Source organism: Fistularia commersonii, chromosome 34, assembly GCF_037954325.1.
Source record: "Fistularia commersonii isolate RoL2024-O1a breed Wild chromosome 34, RoL_Fcom_v1.0, whole genome shotgun sequence".
Lineage (NCBI taxonomy): Eukaryota > Metazoa > Chordata > Actinopteri > Syngnathiformes > Fistulariidae > Fistularia > Fistularia commersonii.
Genome location: NC_141317.1, coordinates 3615499 through 3642046, shown reverse-complemented (window position 1 = coordinate 3642046; position 26548 = coordinate 3615499). Strand labels below are relative to the sequence as shown.

The 26548-nt window shown below is 40.3% G+C and overlaps 2 protein-coding genes across 2 annotated transcripts; one reads left to right on the top strand and one right to left on the bottom strand.

Annotated features, from left to right (window-relative positions):
- Nucleotides 1-288: 288 nt before the first annotated feature.
- Nucleotides 289-16181, bottom strand: sort1b (sortilin 1b). Its single transcript, XM_086141913.1, has 20 exons — nucleotides 15645-16181; nucleotides 14309-14368; nucleotides 14129-14202; nucleotides 13930-14032; nucleotides 13652-13813; nucleotides 13188-13261; nucleotides 12110-12159; nucleotides 11666-11793; nucleotides 10762-10906; nucleotides 8044-8199; nucleotides 7501-7607; nucleotides 7141-7243; nucleotides 6861-7032; nucleotides 5552-5742; nucleotides 5267-5456; nucleotides 4870-4986; nucleotides 4049-4157; nucleotides 3853-3965; nucleotides 3583-3712; nucleotides 289-2396 (listed from the first exon to the last, which is right to left on the bottom strand). Exons 1-20 carry the CDS (start codon nucleotides 15918-15920, stop codon nucleotides 2382-2384), a joined length of 2475 nt encoding a protein of 824 aa, XP_085998039.1. The 5' UTR covers nucleotides 15921-16181; the 3' UTR covers nucleotides 289-2381.
- A 6072-nt stretch (nucleotides 16182-22253) lies between these two features.
- On the top strand, nucleotides 22254-25595 carry sypl2b (synaptophysin-like 2b). Its single transcript, XM_086141837.1, has 6 exons — nucleotides 22254-22390; nucleotides 22514-22591; nucleotides 23155-23273; nucleotides 23352-23553; nucleotides 23880-24071; nucleotides 24274-25595. Exons 1-6 carry the CDS (start codon nucleotides 22373-22375, stop codon nucleotides 24394-24396), a joined length of 732 nt encoding a protein of 243 aa, XP_085997963.1. The 5' UTR covers nucleotides 22254-22372; the 3' UTR covers nucleotides 24397-25595.
- The last annotated feature ends 953 nt before the right edge of the window (nucleotides 25596-26548 follow it).

The following is a 26548-nucleotide window of genomic DNA, read 5'->3' as shown; positions in this document are numbered from 1 at the left end:
CAATACTTATGGTGAAAAAAACGATGCGTGCTGACTTTTGCTTTTAAGTCAACGTGTTTAATAGAACAAAAGGTATCTTTAAAAAAATGCTTAAATTAAGACTTGTTCATTTCCATCCTCATTGTTTGTCTTAATCTGCTATTCAAAACCTAAATGTGGGTCAAGTTTAATTTTAATAGTAATTGGAAAATGTCAAAAAACTATTTTGCACATTTTCTTCTGCTTAAGCCTTGGCTTCAAAGATTGCTGTCTGCTCTCCTGTCACTTAAAATTAGGAATCTTGAGACATAAAGGAACATAGGAATTTATTGGCAAACCCAAAGAAAATTGCATAAAATACACAGAACAGAAACACAGCAGATACAAAGATGTAACCTTGTATATTTACAGAGCAATTGTAATTTCTTAAATTATACAGCATTTTCAAACCGTAAGAAAAATATGTAACCCTTACTTAATGCAATCATATCATTAAATAGCTTGTTTCTTCCAGTGGATAGCAGCTATATAATCCCCCTGACTCCTCAATTTTGGAGTTACTTTGTCAAAGTCTGGCAGAATTGTGTCACGTAGAGACATTGAAAGGAAAAGTCAGATACTTTGTTTATATAGCTTTTTTTGGATTGATAGATTGAGAGCTAACATGCAGTTAAATGGGAGCTTCAATGGACGTTACTGCTCACAGATTACCAGTGCAATTGACATACTGGATGAAACAGGTTACACTATACCTGACTGCTCTAAACAGATATGGGTCACACATGGGCTAGGTGTCACTTCACGGCCTCGCAGCAGGCACTTGTACAGCCATATCAAACTAAAATCATTTTTACTGCACTCTGTATCTGCTTGTTACAAAGAAGTAAAACCTGTATGAAAGCAGTGTATTCAACATAAGACAAGTTGTGCAAACACTTAAAAGAAGAAAAAAAAAAAAAAACAGGGTAGCTGGATGACATGTTTGGTTTGTATTCCAATATATCAGGATGATTAAATACCCAGACGACAAATTTAAAAAGACCTCGACAGTTCTTCCAAATCTGCAAAAGCTAAAATTGAAATTAAAAGGGAAATAATGTCACCTCTTGCCCTAGATTATATACACAATTTAATTGCTTTTTCACTTGTGTGCTTTTGTCCCCAATTTTAAAATGGATGCACTTAGATTCTCGGATTGTGTAAAAATTGATTATAAATACTTACTACTAAGCTAGTTATTTCTGTTTCTTTGCACCACATGGCAAGTTGTCATTAATTACACAAGTTCAAAAGTTTAGTTAGTACAAAAACTACTCAAATAATTACAAACACAACTTGTATGTATACAGTAAGTCTTACAGTAATGCTTATTAGGTCACATTTAGGGGGAGGGTGGACGCATACGAAGGACCTTGTGCTTTAAGCAGTTACAACTGCAGACAGTTAACAAAATCTTGTCTTGAAACAGACACCATACCGCCGCTTCTATCGATAGATCATGTGTTCCACAAATACCTTCATTTACCAAATGGAGCTACTGGAGACGGTGAAAATATTGTGCCGGGAGGAGTATTTAACGTGCACGGACAATAATAGTTAATCTAAACCTTTTATTGCTATCAACCAAATGGCAGATTCCTATTGCATCTTACTACTGCAGCTGCGGCCCTCGATGCCATGCCGTGCCGACAGTATGCAGACTTGTATTTAAAGGTGTATACTACAACAGGGACGTGATCAGATCAGTGGCCTCTATGCCGCAGACCAGGAGGATGAAGTCCTATTCCTGGTCCCGTGGGGAGAACCGATACAGTGAGGCGTACTGACAAACAGACACGCATTTAAAGAGTAATTAAAAATTAAGTGGTCTGGGATGGTGATTAAACAGACATTTTAACACCTGCCAAATTGACACCACAACTACAAAAATGGCAAAGACAAATTATGTACAAGTGCATGAAGAAAGAGAGACATCTCTTCAGCAAGAGCATTCACCGAGCGATATGACAGGCAGGGCCAATAACAGGTGGCTGAGTTACACAAGTAGCGTTACTTGAAAACCCCCTTAATCACACTCCGTGTACCGCTTAGATTACCGACTCTGTTCCAAGGCTCTCCGACATAAATGAGAAGGGGACTCGGAGTCAATCAAAAGAATCCATAAATGAAATACAACAAAACCTTCATCACACTTCTCAGCTGTAGCATCATTCCCACGCTGCCTCTATACAATCATTATAGCTCATAGGTAAAAGCAAAGTGACACAGATCCTTTGTCCAGTAGCCGAGCCTGAAGTCCATAGGAGACGGTGAAAGCAAGAAGCAGTGCAAGATGACAGGAGGAGTGACCGGCCAGCTGGGTGGCCTGGAGACCTGCTGAGCTGCATTACAGGTCACGTCTACTATTCCAACAAGTCCTGTTGAAGAAGAACAAAAGAAATTCAGCTGCCAGCCTAATGGAAGACAGAGGCTTTCTTCATTTTGTACAGAGCTGCAGAGGAATGAGAGGACAGCGCTTTCGCTCCTTTCAGCATCCCTGACCCAAGTCCAAAGAATTGGACTTGGTCATTGCCCTGAAGAGCGTGTGTTACATACAGAGAATAAATGCAACAACTATGTCAAATCAGTCAGATGCTAACAATGAGGCTAATGTAAACATTTTATTTTTTGTTAAATCAAAGTATGCTTATTTTAGGATTTATGTTTACTCATTGCAAATGACTTTTTTAAGCAAGTTGATTGTTTATTCTAAAAATGAAGAATTAAATCGCCAAGTTAGGAACGGTTTACATTTATCAAGTTTGCAATGGTTCGATCAAGGCCTAGGATGTATTCTTCCTCTTCTTCACACAAGAAAAATCCGATTGGGTCGTTATGTTTATTGAACAAATATTGGTGGTTGGATCAGTCAGGGTGTGGCAGGAAGCCGGGGCCAAAGAATTTGTATACTGGCTGAAAAGTCTGAGAAATCAATGTTCGTAAACTAAACTTTTTTTTTTTCTGTACATTGTGTTCACTTAGTTGGTAATTTTAAGTAGGACAATGTTGAGTTACCTGTTCCTATCTAGTTTTTTCTTGTGTGTGTAGTTTTTTTTTTGTTGATGTTAATTTGTCTTCTCTATCAAACACAATCTATATTTTCCAGTTTTTAGCGACCGAATATCTTCTCTTTTATGAAACCCAGTATTTTGTTTGTTTTTCTCCTCAGGAAAGAAAGATATTCGAGAATGAGGAGCCTTTGTTCCACCTAAATTATTAATTTTTGTCAAATCTAACAATGTGCAACAAAATGTAATTCATGACTGTTAAGAGAGCTTCTGACTTGATTGGAAGCATTTACTACCCATTGTAAATTAGAATTATCATAGAAATTAGGCATCACACAAAATTACTGCAAAAAACTTCAAGTTAATTATAAAGTGTCACTGCATACATTTACATTCAGAACTTGTTTGTGTTGCTTCAAAGGGGACTAAATCTGTTAATGTAGGGATTTTCACACTTTAGACATGTCATCTGAAATTCCGGAAAAGCCTGCTGAACTGGTTTCAAGCTTAAGTGTGTGTGTGCCTGTTTGCGCATGTGGAAAAGTATCCACTGTACCTCATCTGAGTCATCATGAAACTCTATCTTGCCATTCTGAGTGTGGCTGGTGTCCAGTGGGTCATCCCCCCCGTCAGCAGCATTGTCCTCCACATGTTGCTGCAGCACAGAATACCTGTGCACAAGGAACCTGTGGGCCCCATTTAAATACCATGAGTGCAAAATTGGTGACTATATTGGTAAAAATGCAGTATGTTATCTCAGGCATGGCATCTTGTCAATTTGTTTTGCAAAGTGGAATACAATTACGTCAGTAAAAGGTAATCTAACCTGCCACCGCAGACGTATTTCTTGACAAAAAGCACCCCTGCTGCTATGCTCACTAGCATGATGGCGATGACTGTGATCACAATGGGAGCCGAACTGGAGGCGTGTCTGTCTGTCTGTTGAAATTACAACAGACGAGCAAAGATGAACACACAAGGCAGATATATTTCCAAACGTCTCAGGAGTCAAAAGTACTGACCAGGAGTTCAGGGCCCAGCAAGTCACTGACACACCTCCGACTGAGGTCGATCTCTTTGCGCTCAGGCATTTCTCCCCCCTCACATTTATCTCCAGGGATTTTCCGATAGCTGGAGACCAGGAGCACAGTGGTGACTTTGTGACGGCGGCATGACTTTGATTAGCAGATTCGGGTTCAAGTCGCAGTGACAGTAAATATTTGAGACTAAATTATCCTTAAAAGACACTTCTCACAGTGAATGATATATTGTTGTTGTACAAAGTTGGAACTTGATTACATCCACAGCTGCCTGGATAAATAGGAATACGTCAGCCCAGCCTGTAGTAGTTTTAACAACTTTCCATGATAAAAATCTTACACATTCTATGACCACATTATGATTGAAGTTGAAGAACTATTTACAAAGATTTTCTCTGAACCTCTGGTAGCAATTCACTTTATGAAAATAAAGGAAAAAAAAGCCTCTTCGTTCATCTACCAGCTAGTCTAACCGCTCACCATGAACTTCCTCATTCTAATTACATCCCTTCTCTTGATGCAAGAGAGTCTCTTGCCATAAAAACGGCCTACTGTCATAGATTTTAAACAATACCCCCTTATTCTATAAAGAATCTAAACAATAGGAAAAAAAAATTCATTGCAATACATATTGGACAACTCAAGTACTGCATTTGCTATACTTGTAATAACATGGTCAAAGGAACATTAAACCGCTTACAACTTCTCTGAAAAATCAGCATTTCCTGTCAACAGGACAGTATCAATTTTATTAATTTGAAGATGTAAAATGAAAAACTAGATATGGATATAGAGAGACTTACCCACTGGTCTGCAGCTGCTCTTCTTTCCCATGCAAACAGAACTCCAACACTTTGCCTTTCAGATCTGGCTGTTCCACACACTCTGAGCTGTTCTCTTTACGGTAATAACCAAAATCACTGGAATTTATAAAACAATGCGAGGATGATTGACAAAAGGGGGAAGGAAGTTCTTCAAAAATGAAAATTGGAGGTGTTTTTATTATTGCAGCACAAAGACCATGCAAATTATTTTTTTACATTCTGAGAACTATAATTTTCTCTTCCCCTTAAGATGATCTAATATAGTACGTTATTAGTCCATACTAAATATGGAAAAGACAGATATGAGAGGGTTTTCTTCTGATGTGAAGATTTACAGTACAGCATTTTCTCCTCGTGTGTGATTGAAAAGACTTACCACAAAAAGTCATCCAGGGTGCAAGGGCAGGTAGTAGGCTGGGGGGTGACCATAAAGTCTCGCCCATTCAAACAAACCGAGTCCTTCTTGAGACGCAGGAATTTTTCTTTGTAACCCAGCATGCAACCATCATTGGGGTCGCTGATGTCATCAGAGTGGGCCAACCAAGGAACGTAATCTGTGTTATCACCTGTAATCATCAATATTCAGAAGTTTAGTTTCATATTCCATTGCAATTACAGTAAAAAATTTGGGTTTCCCAAAAACATTATTGTTCCACTTAACACGCTCTGGTGAGGAGATCCTTAAAATCAATGGTGAAAGACACCCAGCGCTGGCTGACGATGGCATCTTTGTATCCCCAGATACTGACATTCATGGAACGGGCGCCTGGCTCCGAAGCCAACCCAGTAAAGAAGATGGGCTCTTTGGTAAAGTTGTATGTGTTCCAGCACTGTCCTTCATCAGTGGAAAATCTGTCAGTGCATCAATGAATTTAGAAAGATCAGCAAATACCTTTGAGAAAAAGCAACTGAAGAAGACACTGTACAAGTACAGGGACAGTTGAAATATATTGGTTATTCACAATATTAAACAAACCAATGAACACACATTAACATCTTCATGGAAACCGTTTCTTGATCCATCTGTTCTATTTTCCGTTACTAAACTAGAGTACCTTGCCATGCACTTGATCAAATCAAACAAATGGTCAATAATGTGTCACTCACATAAAACAAAAATAAAATCTCCTAGGTCTGCCACCTGTGCAAATTACTTCATGTTGCGATTCATTTTTCAGTTTCACAACACATACTGTCTTAACACCGGTGTTACGCCCTTACAATCAAGGCATTTAAAAAACCTAGGTATAGGACAAAGAAGTTTTAGTCTTAGTTGGAAATACTGCAATCTAAACTTCTAACACAAAAAAGGAGATCAAATGTCCATTAATGATGAACTCCCAAGAATCAGCTTAGAAACTCAGAATCACCAGAGGATTTGCACTATTCACCACAATGTTACAGCCCTTTTGAGAGTCCAGTCTGCAGAAGCTTTTCACCAAACAGATGCATTGGAATGCATCCGTTTGAAAGTACCAAAAAGAAACTTTGCATTTGCAGTGAACTGCAAGTAACTGTAAGTAAAAACCTGGGATGTAAATGCCAAAATTAATATTTAAAGTATTCATTTCATTTTTGTCGAAATCTTCTTGTCATGGCAACTGGACTTGAAATTTCTTCACGAGAGGAAATTTCATCCATTGGATGAAAAAGAAGATTTCGACAAGAATTCACCATGACCTAGATGACTGAGAACCTTCACAGTACTACTTTTAGCGGTTTTAGGTTCATTGTCCTCATATCGTGTCACCATCTCTTGAGGGTTTTTTTTGGGACACTTAGATGACAGGTCATTATGTAAGCCTCTTTAGCATTTTAAATTCGAGAACATGCAAACTGTTGACTTAAAATTCATATTGGAGCAAATTTCTATCGGATTTATAATACATGTTAGCAAACACTTGAAATATCATGCACCCATGCGTCGGCTAGCATAGATCAAACCCAAAATCTCTGGCTCTGGTACTCACTTGATCTCATTAACAGGCTGGTTAGGAAGGTGCTTTACAGCCACTAGCAACCCTCCAGAGTCCAGAAAAGCATAATGATGGGGTCCATCAAGAGCCTTGAGCCAGGTGTATCCACCATCATCAGACACATACACGTCAGGGTTCATCACTGAGATGGCATCTCCAACACTCCCTGAGGAGACGGATACGTGAAAAACATTTGTTTATCCAATGAATTTCTGTGTTGCCTTGTAAAACTTGGATGTTTGAAAAATAAAACAGTAAAATAAAAAAGTGTTACCATGGGCCACGATGAGACCCACAGCATTCGGCTCCGTCAGTGGCAGCATGGGGACGTTCAGTCTCATTGCAATACTGTAAGCTGCATGGATGTGGAGACTGCACTGCAGACACAAACACAATACAAATTTGGTACCAGTCTGCTAAAAGAACCAACGCTGTGGTCTCTGCCTGAGGATAATAAATCCCCAACCCTATGAGGATACATGAAATACGGTTCTTTAAAAACTCTAATTCAAAAGCCATTTGTACATAGGAGTTTCTGAATGACTAAACACTTATAGATGTGCATTATTTTCAAGGAGAAAAGCAACTTTTCTCTCATTTTTTTTATCTGCACATACAAACTTCCTCTCGTTACCTTTTCTGGGTCTTTTGCTGTGGCATCACATTTGGTGTTTGCAGGTTTCCGCAGTGGAACCCATTCCCCTCCCTGATCAAAGGACACGACAGACTGAACAGAGGAATCTGGAACAACAACACAAGAGCTTTTAAAAGGCAGCCTTGAACATTTATCTGATGATACATCAAGGAAAAATGGGTATAACATTTCAAAAGTTACAAGATTTGCAACTGTGAGAGCAAAGCAAAAGGTGAAAAAAAGAATCATACTGCCATGGAAAAATAATGGAACTATAGACTGGTGGACAAATTGATTTATTTGACTAGAAATGGTCAAATTCAAAAGTCATAGGAGTTGAGCATTAGCTAGTGATGTACACGAGCCACCTCAGATGGATGGCACGTCTGACGCGGCAGCTAATAAAATATTTAACAAAAGCCGTCTTGCATGTAATGGAGACTTTTTTTGTGCGTACGTGTTGTGGTCATGCGTGTCTGTTTCAGGGTGAATTTGAGTAAGGGCGTATGTTGCAATTCTAAACAGAGGACATGAATGAGCTACCTTCGGCCAGGACACTGGTGATGAAAACACCTCGCAGGGAGGTGACATTCGTGAAGTCAGTGTCACCCCCTGTGGTGGTGTAAAGATGGCGCTCCAAGGACTTGGAATAAACGGTTCCTCGGTCATCGGATACATAAATGGTGCCAAAGCCTGTATCTGTAGACAAAAATCATACATACTCAAAGTGAAACTAAGCTACATGGTCTCACCGCAGGTGACTGGAAACAATACGGTGACAATCATGAAGACTGCTTCTGTAAAAAAATAGAAGCCTGTTGAGCTGCAAGGAGCCATTAACATCTATAAACATCAGTTATTGTGTAGATACTCCCTACAACAGCTATACATGGCAGTCACAGTGATGTAATTAAGACAGGGCAACGGCTACAAAAATTAAAACAGGAAAAAAAAGGCCAAGTGTAAAATAGAGCAGGGGAAGTAGAGGTGAGGAAAACAACTTGAAAAAAAAATACAAAAAAAGTTTAAGAGGTGGTACCAAAAAAAGAAAAATAAATATGTATTGTATATTAAAGGTACTGAGTCATTGTGAACTAAACATTTAAAAAAGGAAATTCAAGCAGCAACACTGCCTGAGGAGATATCTCCCCTGTCCAACATAAAAGAACACATGGCTTTCAATCTTGCAGGATCTCATCACAAGCTTAACAACTGTATGAATTATGCAGAGTCATGACACACAGGTTGGACAACTCAAAGATTATAAATGATAATCTCACCACAAACTTCCTCATATTAAACAGCGTTGACAGAGACTGAATCTTACGAATATCTGGTTTCCAGGTAGAAAAATGTGAAAGGAAAACTCTGAGCTATTTCTTTCTATATATTAAAAGGGGTTGTTACATTAAGCATTAAGTATATGGTGAAACACTTCACACTTGATATAATCGTAAGTGATACAATTGTAGAGGGGTGTGTTGTCCTTTTAGTTTAGTCTTGACTGCCATTTTGTGTTTTGATTTGTTGTCTTTATGTTATTCGTATGATTTGTTAAAAAAATAAATAAACACTTTGATGACAAAACAAATATAACAGAAATTTTCCCTTCCCATTATTTCACTTAGAGTAAAATAAGTCAAGTACAAAATCAAGTTGGGCTTATCACACTGGATATGAAGGGCACAATTTCCCCTCCTACGCAAGCCTCTGACTAATTTCCAATAGCCTGCATACACGTGGTGCTGGACACACGCTAGACTAAGTCTCTTTATTTTGCCTTATAAGCATTAAAAAAAAATCCATCCATCATCTGCCGCTCATCCTGCACTTAGGGTCATGGGTGATGCTGCAGCCTATCCCTGCTGTCGTCGGGCGACAGGCGGGGTACACCCAGGACTGGTCGACAGTCAATCGCAGGGCCACATATGCAGACAAACAACCATTCACTCGAGGCAATTTTACCAATTTTTTTTCCAATTAGCCTGCTGCATGTTTTTGGACTGTGGGTCCAGAAAGCTCTCCTTGTTGGAATCGAACCAGGGATTTTTTTGCTGGTTCGATTCCAACAAGGGGACCTTTCTGTGTGCAGTTAGCATGTTCTCCCCCGTGTCTGTGTGGGTTTCCTCCGGGTTCTTCAGTTTACTCACACAGTCAGTCCAAGAACATGCAGCAGGTTAGCTGGAAGAAAATTGGGAAAAACTGTCCCAAATGAGTGAATGAATTATTGTTTGTCTGTATATGTCTGACACAATAACTGTTACGCTGCTGTGACAAAATAATTTCCCCTATGGGGATCAATAAAGTTGATCTTGTCTTGTGTATTGCTATTGACTGGCGACAAAGTCCAGGGAGTAACCCCACCTCTTGCCTGATGATAGCTGGGATAAGGTCCAGCATCCCCCCGCGAGCCTGAGAGCAGGATAAGCTCCAGGCGATGGGTGGATGGATGAAGGCAGTGTCTCTCTGACATACTCCCAAGACTTACTAAATGTGTACCTGAACATGTTTTACCAGGTTTTTAGCCGAACATTAGCCGAGCAAAAGTATCTGCTAAGATGTTCAGAGATGGGTCTCATATTTCTTGTTCCATTGTGAGCTTGTGCCAGGAGTTCAGATGTTACGTGCATATGGCCCAGAACTAAGCAGCTATCATGGGCAATGTGTGAAGGGCATTTTTTCAAGTGAGCTTCAAATACGGGGGGTTGAGCCCCTTTCATGCATGTACTGCAAAGGAGAAGTCACTCAGACTTTACCCTGACAGGCTGTGCGTCTGAAAACCAGTGCCGGTAAATCAAATCAGACAAGCAACTCTCTTAAACTAGCCAGCAAGGTCCACGTTATTGCCCATCAGCTCACAACAGGGCTTTCTCCAAGGCATTCACACTGAGTGTGTTTGACAGGCACCCACAGTAAATTAAAAACATCCTCTGCAGGAGAAACAGCATTCATACAAGAGATGCTAAATATATCTAACTGGAGAAACTAGATATGGGAACTTCAAATCCAATTGCTGAAAATAAAACACTGCCATCTCTGCAGCATAGACTTCTAGTAATGTTCTTGCTTTTGAATGCCCTGCATAATAGCATACAATAGTAGCTCCACTCCTTTGAAAATGTGACGTTTAAAGTTTTCAGGAAACAATATGAAGAACTAACAAACCAAAGAAATCCATGTCTGTGTCTGACTGTACTTATTTTAGTTTTTATAGCTACACACAAACTGTAACACATGAAAAACACACAGTTTTGAACTGACCTCCTGGCTCATCAACATGCATAAAGACCATTTCATCACTTGCTGCCAAGATGGAGTAGAACTGCTCGTGCCCAACAGGAGGCAACTGAGCAATGTTCCAGGTCTCACCCTGGTCCACTGAAACGTGGATCATTCTAAGAGGCTCCTACGGAGAAAGACAATAAATGGGTACAGAGAACAAACAGCAAGAAAAATGTATTGAAAGTAAACTATAGATTCCTTGTGTTCTAAATTATTCAAGTGTGGCAGGATACAATGCTACGACATATCAGGCCTTTACTACCACATGGGCATTCCAAGTAAATATAAAGAAAGAAAAATTTGCAGTAGCCTCATCTAGAGTGCACAATTAAATACATTTTTTGAAGTCTCAGTTTAACTTCCTGATATTTTGAGAATGAGGGTGGCAAGAGGTTTCAAAACAGCATTTTAACTGAATATATAGTGGTGCTGAAGAGTCATTCTGCTAACAATTCATATTCTACAATTAAAACGTATCTGTTTGCCCTTATCCATAAAAAAGCACACTTTGATCATGGTTTTCAACTGGAAAAAAAAAAAAAAAAGTAAAAAGTCTCCTCCTCTTAAAATCACAAATCATATTGCAACTTGTAACATAATAGAACTACTTGATTTTACTAAAACTAAGCAACCCTATTAAAGTTCCCTGTAAACATTACTTGTTGTGACAATCCAAAACTCTTCCAAATAAACCATTAAAAATGTTAAAGATGTACTTTAAAGACTGTAAAAAAAAAAATTGTTTTTCAGTACGTTGTAGCACATGTTGACAGTAGATTGAAATGTTTTTAATCCAAACAAAAGGCCTACATGTCCTCATTGCATTGTATGCTGATGCCTAATCATGTTTCTGATTTGCTCTAGAGTAACTGTGTGTACTGACCGTTCCTGTCATAACAGAGGCAAAAAGAAAGCGTCCTCCTAAGCCAAAGGAGTAAATCTTGCTAGCCACTATCTTGATGGTCTTTCCAAAGTCTGTGGTTCTCTTAAGCTGGAGCATTCCCCGGTCATCTGAAAAACCAACACTCAGAGATAAAGTGGTTCAACATCCTACCCAAATTTCCAACTGTGAACTACAAAAAAAGCACATGTAGAATTTGTGTCTCAATAACGATAACAAATGTTTATCATTTGATCTCCATTCCTACAGGATAGTCAGTGAATTCAAAATTTAACCATCGGTTTTTTTGACTAAAATGCTCTTAAAATCTAAAGCACAATAATTTCACATTCTCAATTCAAAATCTAAGAAAACTACTCAATGTAGATATGTACTGAAGTTGCAAAATGTGCATACTAAAATAAGATGACATATAAAGGCACTTACTGCAGGATCCATTGATGTTGGTTGTAAAGAAAATTGTATTTTTCCTCCCCCTAAAGTGAAAGTTAAGAATTTCAGTGCGGAGTGCACAAGGTCGAGTGCATGAAATGAAAATACATGATAATCATTTTGTAAATAAGGAAGCTACAGTTCTCAGTCTGCTTTCAGGTCAAGATCCAAAGAAGTATATCCATGCGGAAAAAAAATCATGTCTGTGTTTGTTTTTTTCAAAGTCCATTTTCCATAAGCTTGAATTTAAAAGCTAGAAAAAACAAACAGCCATAAAGCCATGCCCTCCTTAGGTATGTGGTTTATTGTGAAAGCTGGCCTACTTTATTTGCAGGCAGTCCAGGTCAGTTGCTTACTGTTTGATAATAAAAGATAGTGAAACTATTATGTGCACGCAGCACTGCCGGTAATTGTTACAGAGCAGTATCTAAAAACCAAAACTGAGGACGCTGTTAGACTTGCCAAGGTTACTGCAGAATGCATACAAGGAAGTGCCTTGAAAACGGAAGGAGTGGTCTGAGGGCTTGGTCACAGCAAACATAATACAGAGCAGGTTTACTGTCAAGGTGTAGCAACACTAAAAGTTCTGGGAGATATCACGAGTGTTGGTCTCCAGTTAAGTTTCAGTAAGAGTAATCCCTCAATTGCTAGCCAATGAGCAAAGTTGTGCACAAATTCATTATGTGTCAAAAATGGGAAGACATTAGTTTTAACACACGATTAAGAGTCAGAAGAAGATTGTTACACAAAAGAGCTAAAAGGAGGAATACTGACAACTAGCTTATCACCTTGCTGAAATCTTCGCTAGAACCCTGACAAGATACCATAGTTATTCCACTCTTCTCTTATCTCATAGAAAACAAGTACAGTATCTCCTTCAGACCAAGACATGCTGGAGGATTTTGAATAGCACTAATTCTTATTTAACCCTTGTGTGGTTTTCGGGTCTGTGGGCACACACACACACAGACACACACAAAAGTGAAAACGGGTCCCACAGACCCAACACCACACAAGGGTAAAGCAGCACTTACCAAAGGCATAAATATCGTCAGTTTAACTGGTCACTTACCATTTTACCAGGCAGACCATGTCATGGATCTTATTCCAGTTGATGCCAAAATCTTCAGACAGCCACAGTTCATTCTGAGGACATTAGAAAAAGGTTTCTTAAAAGACCTACACAAGATGACTGCAATGCTACCCCTGTTTACACAATAACAGAACTTGGGTCACAAGACTTGTCCAACAACAAAGCTATGTTCATAAAGGGGCTTCAGGCAAGGACCTAAAAATAAAGCCAAATGATCAGGCTATATTGTTACTGTAATAAAGATGATGATAATGTTTGAATTAAGATAAAAAAGTTTTAAAAATAGCCAATAAAAAAAGGAGCAAGAAATCGGTAGTCTTTTTAATTTGTGGAATATTTAGAGTAAGCAATGGAGGATTAACATTTACTTGTTCACCTGTGTAATGCTAGAATTTGTGTACACAGCTGTTTCTGCAAACAAAACATTAATATTCAATTCTTACACTGTTGCTGAGGACCAGCAGAACGTTAGAATTCTCAGGGTTGTATGTGATCTGCATCATGGGGTTGAAGGGCAGGTCATAGTTTCTGAAACTCTTTCCGAAATCATCAGAAACAAATATGCGAGATCCATAGCCTCCTGACACTTCCGCTGTCAGAATCACCTATGACAGGCCAAAGATCTGAGTGATTAAACTGGAACTAATAAGACACAAATTACAGTGCAGTATATTTTTTTTAAATATGTAGAACCAGAAGATGTGCTCTGGACTTGACATACTTTCCCAGAGTTCATAGGGCCAATAGCAATGCCTAACTCGGATCGGATGAAAGTGTTGTTGATAAGTTTGGTGATGTCATCAAATGATTTCCCATAGTCTTCACTGGGAGACGAGAGGAAACAGCCAAATGAAGTGTAAATAGGAGCCAAAACATTTCCCTGTTTTTAAACAGCTGGGGTAATAAAAATTAAAACTTGCCTTCGATAGAGGTTAGACTGCCCAAGTCTTAGCATGAAAAAGGGAACCTGAAAAGTCGTCAAAGCCAGGATGACCTGTCGAGAAAAGTTTCAATCATAATTTTCAAATGTAAATGAGACACAGACGGGGATAAGGTACCTATGTACCTGGATGTATTTACAAAGAGATCAACACACTCACCCCTATACCATCTCCAACCCAGGCCAGGGACACAGACCCACTCAGGTCATTGAACATATACTAAAAGAAAACAGAACAAATTCAACATGGTCATAAATTCTTAAAACTACCCCTAACAGCAGCTGAGGGACATATCCTCATATATGTGAGAATAAAACCACACGGAGACTGGAAATGTTTGTTGACAACATTTCAATTAATCTCCAGGTTACATTTATGGTTTTGAGTAACCCCACCCTCTACCCCTGCTGTGTTTCAAGATTCACAAGGTTACGTTTCGTAGTTCAACACCATTGAAACTTTATGTAAAACATGAATACACTTTAAAATACAGCGAGTGAATGCTTTTTTTTTTTCTTAAAAAATGTCAAAGGAGTTCAATTTTCAGTTTATGTACATAAAGACATTTGACACATTGAGCACTTTGGTTCTAACAACTATCTGTGGAGACACACTTTTACTTTCATTTATAAAGTCATGCACTGCATGAAAGGAAATATTACGTACGTGTAAATTCTCAGTGTTTAAACTCTAGCTGTATTCAGCTTTATTACCGATGGGACAAAAGCAACGACCCCTACGGGATTGACAATTCAAACCCTCCAGGAAGTTGTCAACTTTAATGTAATGGGGTCAAGTATACAAGCACTGCTATGCAAAAGGTGATCACAAGGCAATAATGAGCAAAGAGGAAATAGGACTGAATAGCACCGCCGGTGCTATTATTCAGCAATGACTGTTTACTATTCCAGCAAAATTTCTTGAATTTGTGACCTCGAAAGTTAAAGCAAGTTCTGCTTGAGTCCCAGCCCTGCTGCTTTCTCGAACGCACAATTACAGCTTTTAATTACAAAATAACTACCACACGGCCAGTCACAAGGATCCTCTTGAACCAATTACTCCTCACTGATCTGGAAGAGTCACCATCAGTGAAAAGTGGGATTCTGGGATTCGCTTTTTTTTTTTTTTTTTTTAAACAAAATGAAGTACAGCAGCATCTTTTGCGATATAACATAAAGTGGGCTGTATTGAGTCTTCCAGAGGCATAGTAGGCTTTAAGTAAAATCCAAAGGGGAGTGAGGCTTTGAGTATTTACTCTAATGTTTCCCTGCAAAAAGGTAGTAAAAGAAAAAACACGTAAAAGTGACAGTCCAGAAAGACGAGGCTGTAATTCCGGGCTTCCAGCTGAAGGCAAACACAAGGTACTGCAGGTTTGTGGACACAGCTGACTAGGCCTCTCCGTCCACCTGGCTAGCACCTGTTCAGCATCTCACCTAGGCTCGTTTTCGTCGGCAGACCCGCTCCCTGTATCGTCGATCGCGCTCGAACGACTTACCTGATGGGTGTTGCCGCGTAACTTGGAGACATATTCTTGAAGTGTCTTGCAGGATTCCCCCGAATCGACGCTCCTCCGTTGTATCTTGTGGCTCGGCGCAGCGAACAGCCATGGAGGCATGGATCTTTTAATGATTCTCGCCGCTCTCTGCGCCGCCGTGTTTGAATTCCTCGCGAACACTGGCTGTACGGAGGCTCGGGATACCGGCTGGAAATCCAAACCGGTCGTGAAAGTTACAAAAGATAACAGCAGGCAACACCGCAGCGAAAGTCCCATCCTCGTCGCCAATGTCAGCGGCACACCAATACGAATTAAAAACCTAAATTATCAAAGGAGGGGGAAATCCACAAACGAGTCTTTGTTTATACTCGTCTCAATTGGAAATTGAAGGTCGCTACGGCTATGCCGCGGATGACATCAACAAAACAGTAGTCCTACCGAAAACCACAGCTTTGGTCTCTGAACCAACAGGGCGCTTTCGAAACTCAAACGGATTGGGGACTACAGAGCGGCGGGGTGAAAAACCGACCACACAGAAAAAAATAAAGACATTTAGTAAATTCGGTGTGTGCTTTCAAAGCCAAGTGAACGCGTTCCTAGCCAACTCCTAGCCAACATGATACGCCGTACAACCACTCAATTAGTGTCTGTGGGCCGATGCGCTCTATAAAGAGATGAGGTGATGTGATTGGTTCGTCGTATCCTCGGGTCCTCCTATGCACTGTTTTGATTGGCCGAACACCGAAAAGGCGGTACCAAGCGCGAGAGACACTGGAGGTTGTTATGGGCTTTCGTGATAGGTTGAGCAATACTTTCTTTTTAATCCAGCCTCTAATGGTCTACAAGAAGTTAAAAAATAGAATAAAAATAAATTCAGATGACGCCTAATAAAAGAGTTGATGTGTTCCATCAGTCTGAGGATGGCCCTCATAATGCATCAAGCACAAATATGGACATACTTATATAACATGAAAAAACGGGAACAATAAAACCTGACTATAACTTTGCATTTCCTAGTATCGGTACTTAGTATACGCAGTTATCTGTGATGCATACACGTGTGCGGAACGCTGATCAACCTATTTATGTATTCGAGAAATTTTGCAACTATTTACTGAAAAACAGGTAGCAATTGTAATTATAGCCATTGCAGCATGGACAAAGTTAATCCGTTTCTTTACCTTTGTCCCATTTTATTTTGTTGGGGCGTAAACAGCTTGTTGTGCCGTGATGATCAATGCTCAACCCACACTTCAGATTACGCATCTCTCTACAAATTAAGGGACTGAAATCGATGTTGATTTGCTGTGTTTCTGTGCAAAAGTATGATCCTGACCAAGCTGCCTTGAAAAAAAACCTCTTTGTTTTGTTTGTAAAAAAAAAAACTAAAACTACAACTACCGGAGAGTATTTAATAATAATAATAATAATAATAATATCTTTTTGTTAGCATTAAATACATGTGTATATACTGTCAAGATCATCTATATAGAATATATCATCAAAATAGAAATGTGCACTTATGACAATTGTCTTAATACCTTATTTTGGTATATCTAGACCCACCTCCTCTAAAATGTCATGCACTACTCTTCATTCTTTCATTCTTCTTCTTCTTCTTCTTCTTCTTTCGGCTTTTCCCTTTCATTCACGACACAAATTACAATAATCCTATCTTACATAGACTAAACTGTAACTCTGTATTGGTAAGCTGTACGGTAGAATTCCCCCATATTTGAAAAGTATAAAAGGTAACCTGACCTTTAAAATACTACATGTATATTGAATGATAAATGGCCTCCACTTATGTAGCGTTTTCATCACCTTTCAGTTTCAAAGTGTTTTACTCTGGATTATATTCACCTATTTTCACACACACTCCCACACCGATGCCGGCAGAGCAGCCACACAAGGAGTTAACCAGACCATTGGGAGCAATTCAGAATCAATGTCTTGCTCAAGGACCCTTCAGCATGCAGACAGGAGGGGCCGGGACTCAAACCGCCAGCATCCCAATTGGTGAGACGCCTACTCTACCAGCTGAAAAGTTATATTGCACTCTATTGAATTTGTCCATGTGATGGAACAGTCGGTCATTCCAAACCCATGACTGTTGGTCATGTGGTGCAGGAAAAAAAAATCCCTCTGTTAGTGGCCAGAATGGATCTGACAGAAAAGACACAATTTACAAACCACAAACTGTTAAGAAAGTAACTTAATGTCTAGTATTAGTTGTACAAGTTTGCCAGGCTGTCTTCTTTTCTCAATGATGTGCAAGAAATAAGTAAAGGGAAAGAAAAGGTGGGGCAGATCATGGGGAAAACCAAAAAAATGTCCAATGTCTTTTGGCTCAGTGAAACCAGTCAGGCATGTTAAACAAATGAGCAACAAAGTAAAAAGTGTTATCATATTCCTGCTCAAACAAAAACCCGCCACACAGGTTTCATGCATTTTTTGCACACTCAGAATCAAGGAAATTTTGAAGATGTTTGTCATTTTGAAGATGGCCTTTGTGTGCTTTTTACATTACTAGCCTTGGCCAATCGGAGACCTTGCCAAGTGCGCACTTCATTTCTTGAATTTCCAGAAATACAGGTGAGGAGCAAGTCTTATCCCCTCGGGATATTTTTGAACAACAGCAGGTCATTTCAATGCTTAATCAAAACCTCCTTTTCTTCTTCCTTCTTTTGCTCAATTAGGAAGTCAAATGAAGGGATGGACAGGATTTATCTGCTTCCTAAGTCCAAGAAAGCACAGAATTTCCTTCTGAGTTACCAAGACTGAAGGGCATTAGCATCCTACGTGTGAGTCTACTTAGATGTGGAAATGGCTACCTCTAGTGAAAAGTGGCTTAAATTGGCAGTGCTGTGTTGCTCATGAATTCAAATATAAAATACATATAATAATCCTTGGCTGCTTTTAGTACAACATGCTCATGACTTAGACAGTCAGACCACATCTCTCTGTTTCTGTGCTCCGCGTACAAACAGAGACTGAAACAGACAAACATCGTAAACAGATAAATCAAACTCTGGAACCTAGATTCAGAGGGTATCCTGCAAGACAGTTTTGATACACTGACAACCGACACGTCGGTTGTCAGTGTACACGAGTATGCGGAGTATGTGACCGGGTACACCAGCACTTGTGTTGACAGCATCGTACCCACCATACAAGTCAGGAAGTTCCCCAACCAGAAGCCTTGACTGAGTAGTCAGGTACGCCACATGCTGCGTGCCTGCTCTCATGCATTTAATTCCAGCAATGAGACGGAGCACAAAGCTGCTACAAAGTACAGAGTGAAGAAAGGCATCAGAACAGCCAAGCGGCAGTACAGAGAGAGGCTGGATGACTTCTACTCCACTGCTGACCTTGGGCAGATGTGGCAAGGCCTACAGCACATCATTGACTACAAGTCCACCACCTCAAAAACTTCTACGCCCACTTTGAGAACCCCAACCACAACACAGAGGTGGGTCACACACACGGAGGGACCCCTCCCCCCGCCCCCCTCACTCCTCCTCTCTCCCAAAACCTGGGATCAACCCCTGCAAGGCAGCCAGACCGGACAACATCTCAGTGCAGCCCCTCAGAGGTTGTGCCAACGACCTGACTGATTTTCTCACTGCCATCCACCCACCTCCCTTAATGACGACAGGCCAGTAGCACTCACTCTGATCATCATCGAATGCTTCGAGAGAGTGGTCCTGGCCCACATTCAGAACGACAACCAGGAAACCCTACACCCCCCAGCAATTTGCATTCCGGCCCAACAGGTCCACCTCTGACACCATAGCCGCCACCCTCCACTCTCCCACCTAGAAAACAAAGACTCCTACATCAGGATGCTCTTTGTGGACTACAGCTCTTCATTCAACACGGTTATGCCCCACAAACTCACACAGAAAATGTCAACCCTTAGACTGCGCCCCACCCGTTCAACATGAACACGGGCACTCCTCAGGGATGTGTCCTCTGCCCCATCCTCTACACCCTGTTCACCCACGACTGTGTCGCCTCCCATGAGGACAACGTCATCCTGAAGTTCGTAAACGATACCACAGTGATAGGACGCATCGCCGGTGGAGATGAAACAGCCTACAGGATAGAGGTGGCCAGTCTGAAGTGGTGTGAGGACAGCAACCTCACCCTCAACAGACAAGACCAAGGAAATGATAGTGGGCATGAGGAAGGAGAGGAGACCTCATTGGACACTGTTCCTTCAAGGTCATGAGGTTGAGAGGGTGAGCAGCTTTAAATACCCGGGTGTCCACATAAGCGAGGACCTCACCTGGTCCCTCAACACCAGGCAGACGGTCAGGAGGGCTTAATAGTGGGTGTATTTTCTGAGAAGGTTGAGGAGGTTCGGCATGTGGCTTAAGATCTTCAGCAACTTCTACAGCTGCATTGTTGAGAGCATCTTGACCAGCTGCATCACTGTGTGGTTCAGCAGCACCGCTGCTCTGGACCGCAGCCGCCTGCAGCGAGTGATGGAGACTGCAGAGAGGATCAATAGAACCCCACTGCCGTCTCTGCAGAGCATCTACCACCGCAGAGTCCACAGGAGAGCTGCCGCTATCGCCAAGGACCGCACCCACCCCCAACATGGACTGTTCACACTCCTATTCTCATGCCGAAGGTACAGGAGTGTGAAGTGTAGAGTGACACGATTAAAGAACTCGTTCGACCCGACTGCCATGAGACACTTAAACAGGTGACATTCATTCTTCTCCTTGCACATGTAAAGTCTACTGCCACTTAATTTGTACTCAAATTGCAACCATCCTTGCACCTGCACTTTGTGAGTTGCACACCAAGCTATGAATGTGAACACCAAGTTCACATTCATATCTATAATCATATTTATAACATTGTTTACACTCTTCTACCAGCACATATGCACCACGGACAGGAAAGTTGGAATTTCACGATACAGGGAAACCCGTTTCTACACTGCACATGTGACAATAAAGGCTTTGAATCTTGACTCTTATGCAACAATGTCAAAAGCCGATAGACTGAAAATAAATGACATGTTTAGTCTGGAATGAAACATTTCCTCCTCTTTCGGTGATTTGTCTCTTGCTTCCTGCATTCTGCTACCATTATGTCATGGTCTGAGCACAGACACGATATAGTAAGATAAGGATTGATGCTGGAAAATGAGAAAAATATTGGGAAATTCTGTTACTTCAAACATACTGTACAAAGAGTTGGCATCTGTTCACAGTGTATCTCAATATCCTCAAGCAAGATGACAATGATTAAACAACAAACATCCTATATACATACCAGATTGCTCATTTTGTGTACAATGCAAGTGCAAGAGCCCAAGGCAGTGCTATATGTCCAGGGATAAATGAATAGTAATTCAGATTTACCTCATATGAATATAGATCCATCTGTGCTGAAAAAGTACCCCCATTTATAAGTCCTAAGTATTTTGTTTGATCTTTTTTTATAATTCAGATGTTTCGAGCACAACACAGAACAACAAACTCTACGCTCTCTAAATGGACTTTGAAATCAAATGAATTCCACTGGAATATGTTCATGACATGTTTTTTCTTCTTCGATAGCTCCCAATGATTGGATAACTTAATGAATCACTTTGAAACTGTGTTTTCTTTTTTGTTTCTTTTTAGAAAATAAATAATAAAATATAATAAATAAATAAAAGTCTCAATGAGAAAAAATCAGAACTGACCACTTTTGATCATCTCATTCTTAATGTATGCACTCAAGGCTGCAGGGGGTCCTGGAGCCTAACACAGCAGTCACTGTGCCCAGAGACGGGGCTCCCCCTGGACAGGTCTCTAGTTGATCACAGGGCCACCAATGGAGACATACAGCCATTCACTTTCTCGTTCACGTCAGAGTCTCCAATGGACCTATGCATGTTCTTAGACTGTCGGAGGACACCCACCAAACCAGAGACCCTTCTTGCAGTGAGGTGGAAACCCTAACTCCTGCACCATTGTGCCACCAACTTAATTTTTTTTTTCAATTCATTAAAATTACATGGAGTTGATGAAAACATATTTTCATACAGGGGTAAGCATTTAATAATAATAATAATAATAGTAATAATACAAGGACACCATACAGGCATCAGCTACTGATGACAGGTTCTTGCAAAAATTACAAAATGTAGTGGGTCCGGATGGACGCGTGAAAGGCCTTCTACAACACTTGGGTACAAAAACCTCTAATGCTCAATAGTTTTAATTATAAGTTACGTTTATTTTCATCAGACAAAGTGTACTAAGTTGCAGAAAAAAATGAGTTTTTAAAACGTACTTCCAAACTGAACCACTTCCCTGCCTTGGGCTTTTCCTCGTTATTTATGTTTATTCTTTAACTTCAAAACACATGCTCAGATGTGTATTCCTCCCTCTTGAATGAAACATTATCTGCAACAGTAGCAGCCGACGCAATTGAAATGAATAAAACCGCGGGCGAGCACACAGATGTTGTTAAGAATATACAATATCTGCATCCAAGTGACCTAAATCGGAGATTTTTCCAGTTTTCCAAAAAGTGGCGCGGGGAGTGACGTCATGACGTCACTGATCACGTGTCCCCGTCGCCACCAGCGCGATTCGCCGAAGTTGTCGAAAAGTTGACAAGACCCGAGAACATCCGAAGCACCGCGGAACCGCTGGAACAACTCACAGGCGGCACTATTTTTTTTATTTTGTTTATTTTTTGACTCTTGCACCGAAACAATGGAATCCGTCGCCCAGGTAAAAGGGAGGAGTGTCACGCGTGGAAAATGTTCCTCGTTCGTGCGTGGCTCCCCGTAGAAGTTAACGTTTTTTTTTTCCGATTTCCCCTCGCATCCTCGCCCCTCCTCTTCTCCCCTGCAGAAAGTGCTAACTTCAGGATTCAGCCTTGACTTCGGACCCCTGAAAGAACCTCTGGCGTTTATCCGCCTGCTAGAATGGGTAAGTTGTGTATTATTCTTTTATACATTTGATTTTTTTAAATTTCTAGACAAAATGTGTGTCTTCTTGCGGCCGTAAGTAGGGGCAAAGTTGTTTTTTCCCCCTCCAGAGTTGCTCATGGGTTGCAGAAATGCAAATTGATTTGCTCTCGGTCTTGTGACCCGCCGCACGCCGCGTCTTCTCCAGCCGCGGAAGCGTTTCCAAAGTGGAATGGAGATCAGCCCCCACGCCTGTCTGTACCTGCTTCAAATTTGTCCTATCATCGCCTGGAAATGTCATCCCCTCGTCATGCAAAAAAATCCACCCCACTACAAATTGAGCCTAATAAAACCACTTGATTATTTTGTTGCCTTCAAAATGTTTCAAGGGGGGTTATCAGTCTTGCTACTTTTCAGTGATTAAAAACTAACTGCAAAAGCCACATCATAAATATGTGAAGAACAGCAGGATTTCCTGTTGATAGTTAACTGCCAAGAGTAAAGGGAAGTGAAAGTAGTGAGTGTTACTTCATCATGTCCTGATCTCGTTTTTTTTTACCATTTTGTCCTCTCCTTTCTGTGCAGGTGTTTTCGATATTTGCTTTTGCCACAACCGGGGGTTACAGCGGCATGACCAATGTCATCATTCAGTGCCACGGGGGCATCAGTCAGGAGGTTCGCGCAAACTTCGTGTATCCCTTCAGGTGTGTGTTTGCGGAGAGGCATCCCCAAGTCTGTTTTTTTGCATTACGGCGATTGCAAGTTTCTTTGTGTCCATGCAGGTTGATGGAAGAACCGTATAAAGTTCCTGACTGCAAAACAAACCAGAGCAGTACGGAGTACTTCCTAACGGGAGACCACGCGTCATCTGCACAGTTTTTTGTGTGCATCGGGGTGTTTGCATTTCTCTACAGCACTGCCACTCTCGTCATCTATTTGGCCTATCAGCACTTGTACAGGGAAAGCAGCCGCGGCCCCACTTTGGTACGTTTATACTTATAATTCTGAGTTCTTTTGAAATAAAACATGCCTTTCGTCACTTGCATCCCCCAGCTTTTAGATAGTACGATGCAGAAGCATGACTATGTCGAAAGGACTGAATTTCTAGACTTGCGCTTTAGGCGTAGTACGGAAAAAAAAAAAGATTTTCAGTCGAGGGATGCTGTGTGTAAAATTTCAGCCCCTGTCCAGCAGGAGGTCAAAGACAGTTGGTGTCACAGACATGTGTAAATGAAAGGGTGTGGTTCCTGAACAGCTTACTCAACCGCTGCTCATACTGTTAATATTCCATTACGCTTCAATATCTTAAGGACCTATTGGTGACGGCAGCCATGACTTTTCTATGGTTGGCATCATCCTCCGCTTGGGCTAAGGGCCTGTCTGATGTGAAGAGAGCGACCAGTCCGTCAACCCTTCTTACGCTGATTCGTGTTTGCAAGGATGCCACCAACAAGTGCACCACTGGTGCTATGCCTCACATGGGCCGTCTAAATGCCTCCGTGGTAAGCGAAATGCAAATGACTGCTTTTAGCTGTGACTGTAAATGTTGAGTAAGATATCTTTCATACATATATATGTATGTATGTATGTATGTATAAATATATATATGTATGTGTATGTGTGTGTGTGTGTGTATATATATATATGTATATATATTTGCATACATCTGTTCTCCGCTCATCACCTACTTTCAATTTTTGGCAGATTTTCGGTTTTCTTAATCTCATCCTCTGGGGTGGGAACTGCTGGTTCATTTACAAGGAAACACCTCTTCACAAATCCCAGAACCAGCCTGCAGATGCCGAAGACGGAGTCAGGCCATCCTAACTCTACAGCTCTATGTATTTTATTAGTACATTAGTCATTTAGGTACAAAATGTTCATATATGGTTGAAGTGCACCGGAATGTTTTCAAAATTTGACTGCTTGTTTTTCAACAATATTATTTTTTTACATTTTGCACTGTATTACCTTAAATACATGTCAAAGTTTACTAATATTTTTTTTTTTATTTTAAAGTAATTAGAGCGTTCAAATAATTTCTTGGTCTTGATGCTCAGATTGCATCCTTTCAAAAATACACTCTTGTAAGCACGGGTATCTGAAAACACAGCGTTCTCTTTGTTACTGTGCTGCTCATTGTGTGTTCACCTTTGGAGCAGTATCGCTTGAGCTTATCTGAAAAGTGCCATCACTTCTTTGTCATTCTTTTCTGTCATCAACAGCATCTAGAAGAGAAACAACTCAGATGAGTTTACAGATTTGAAAACAGTTGTGTGTGTGTGAGCATGTGTGCGTGCGTGCGTGTGTGTGTGTGATGTGCAATCTAATATTTATGTTACTGTGGAGAGAATTACATTTCAGCTTATTCTGAACCCTGGGTACGAATCAGTCTGCGTACAATTTATTTTTGTTTTGAAGTACTTGGTTTGGAAGCAATACTCAGTGGGTAGTATTAAATTATTTGTAATATGAAAATCATTTTTTGTTCCCTTCATTTTGCACAGCATCATCTCACTATGATAGGCGAATCTTTATTAGGATTAAAGGCTTAAAAACTTCCTGAAAGAACAAAGTTTTTTGTTTATTGTATGTTAAGTCTTCACAAATGTACCATTTTTTGAGGACAGTTATTTTGTTAAATTGAACAATATTTCTTTTAAGGTGATATTTTTCTTCTCCAGGTTTTGCATGTTTTTCATGTTTGAATCCATGTATTTCTAAAATCATTGCTTTGCAAGGTCCTGCAGTATTTAACTTTGTTTTTCAAACTAAGAACAAGTTTGTAACTAACTAATTGCATATTTTATTATTTAGCTTTCTCTTGGCCTCTACCTCCACTTTATCATAAGGGAAGGTGAGCTGATGCCTCTTTATTTTATCATTCTTCTAGTTTAATATTTTTTATTGAGCATTGTTTGACACAGGGCTGTGACCCCAGTCCAACACTTTGCTGGTTTAAAGAAAGAAACTGGAGACTAAACTGGAATTACGTTATGGACATTAAAATGTGTGAACTGTTAAAATGATGAGTGGAATTGTTCTTGCCGTTGATTTGTTTCATTACATAAATGTACAGTGACATGATTTAAAAGGAAGCTTACAAAGTAAGCATTGAGGTTGTGAAATAGACTCCCTTTATTATGGTCCCCTTCATGCTCCTGATATTGAGGGGAAAACATTTTTCTCATGGTTTTGGGGGCATCATGCCATGCAATTTTGCAGTCACCAGGTGGTAAACGTTGCTTCAGCTTTTTACATAAAAAAATTGGCTTTTCGAAATGAACCTTCTGACCCTTATTTAGCATAGACAAGGAACTGGACTGTGCAACACAATAGTTCAGTCAGTTCATGAATTCAAACTTGTAATCTACTTATGCGGACACTTCTGGCAGAACAGGCTAAACTTTGATCATGGACCAGACTATGCTATAAACTTTGACCTCTTTGAATTATTGGTGAAATAGCCCTGATACTCATTAATTCTATTTTCTAGTGTATCAGATTGAGGCGCAGTTTAATGGGATGGTCTGTGACCTGTGTTTGTATTTGATGGCCAAGTAATCATGCAGCAACAAGAAACATTTGTTGATGTGATGTGAAGATTTATTGGCTTAAATTTTGCATGGGTTTGCTACACTTGGATGTGGCGCAGGATGTAGAGCAACTGTCTTTTGAGCTTAACATTCCTGGCTCAATTCCTGGCACCTTCTAGTGTGTTGAAGTGTTGTTGAGCAAGACACCGCTCCTCTGGCGCTGGTGGACAGCATCATATTGCTCATCCATCATGGTTTAATTGCAGAGAACAAATTTCCCCATGGGGATTAATAAAGGATAAATATGTTTATAACATGGTGAGCAAACGGATTTGGTTTAACCACATAGTGCCAAAGCACTTTTACATGCATATTGCTCCACAAAAACGTCATTAGATGTCCTCCTGGTCATGCATATGTATCAATATTTATCTTGCAAAAAT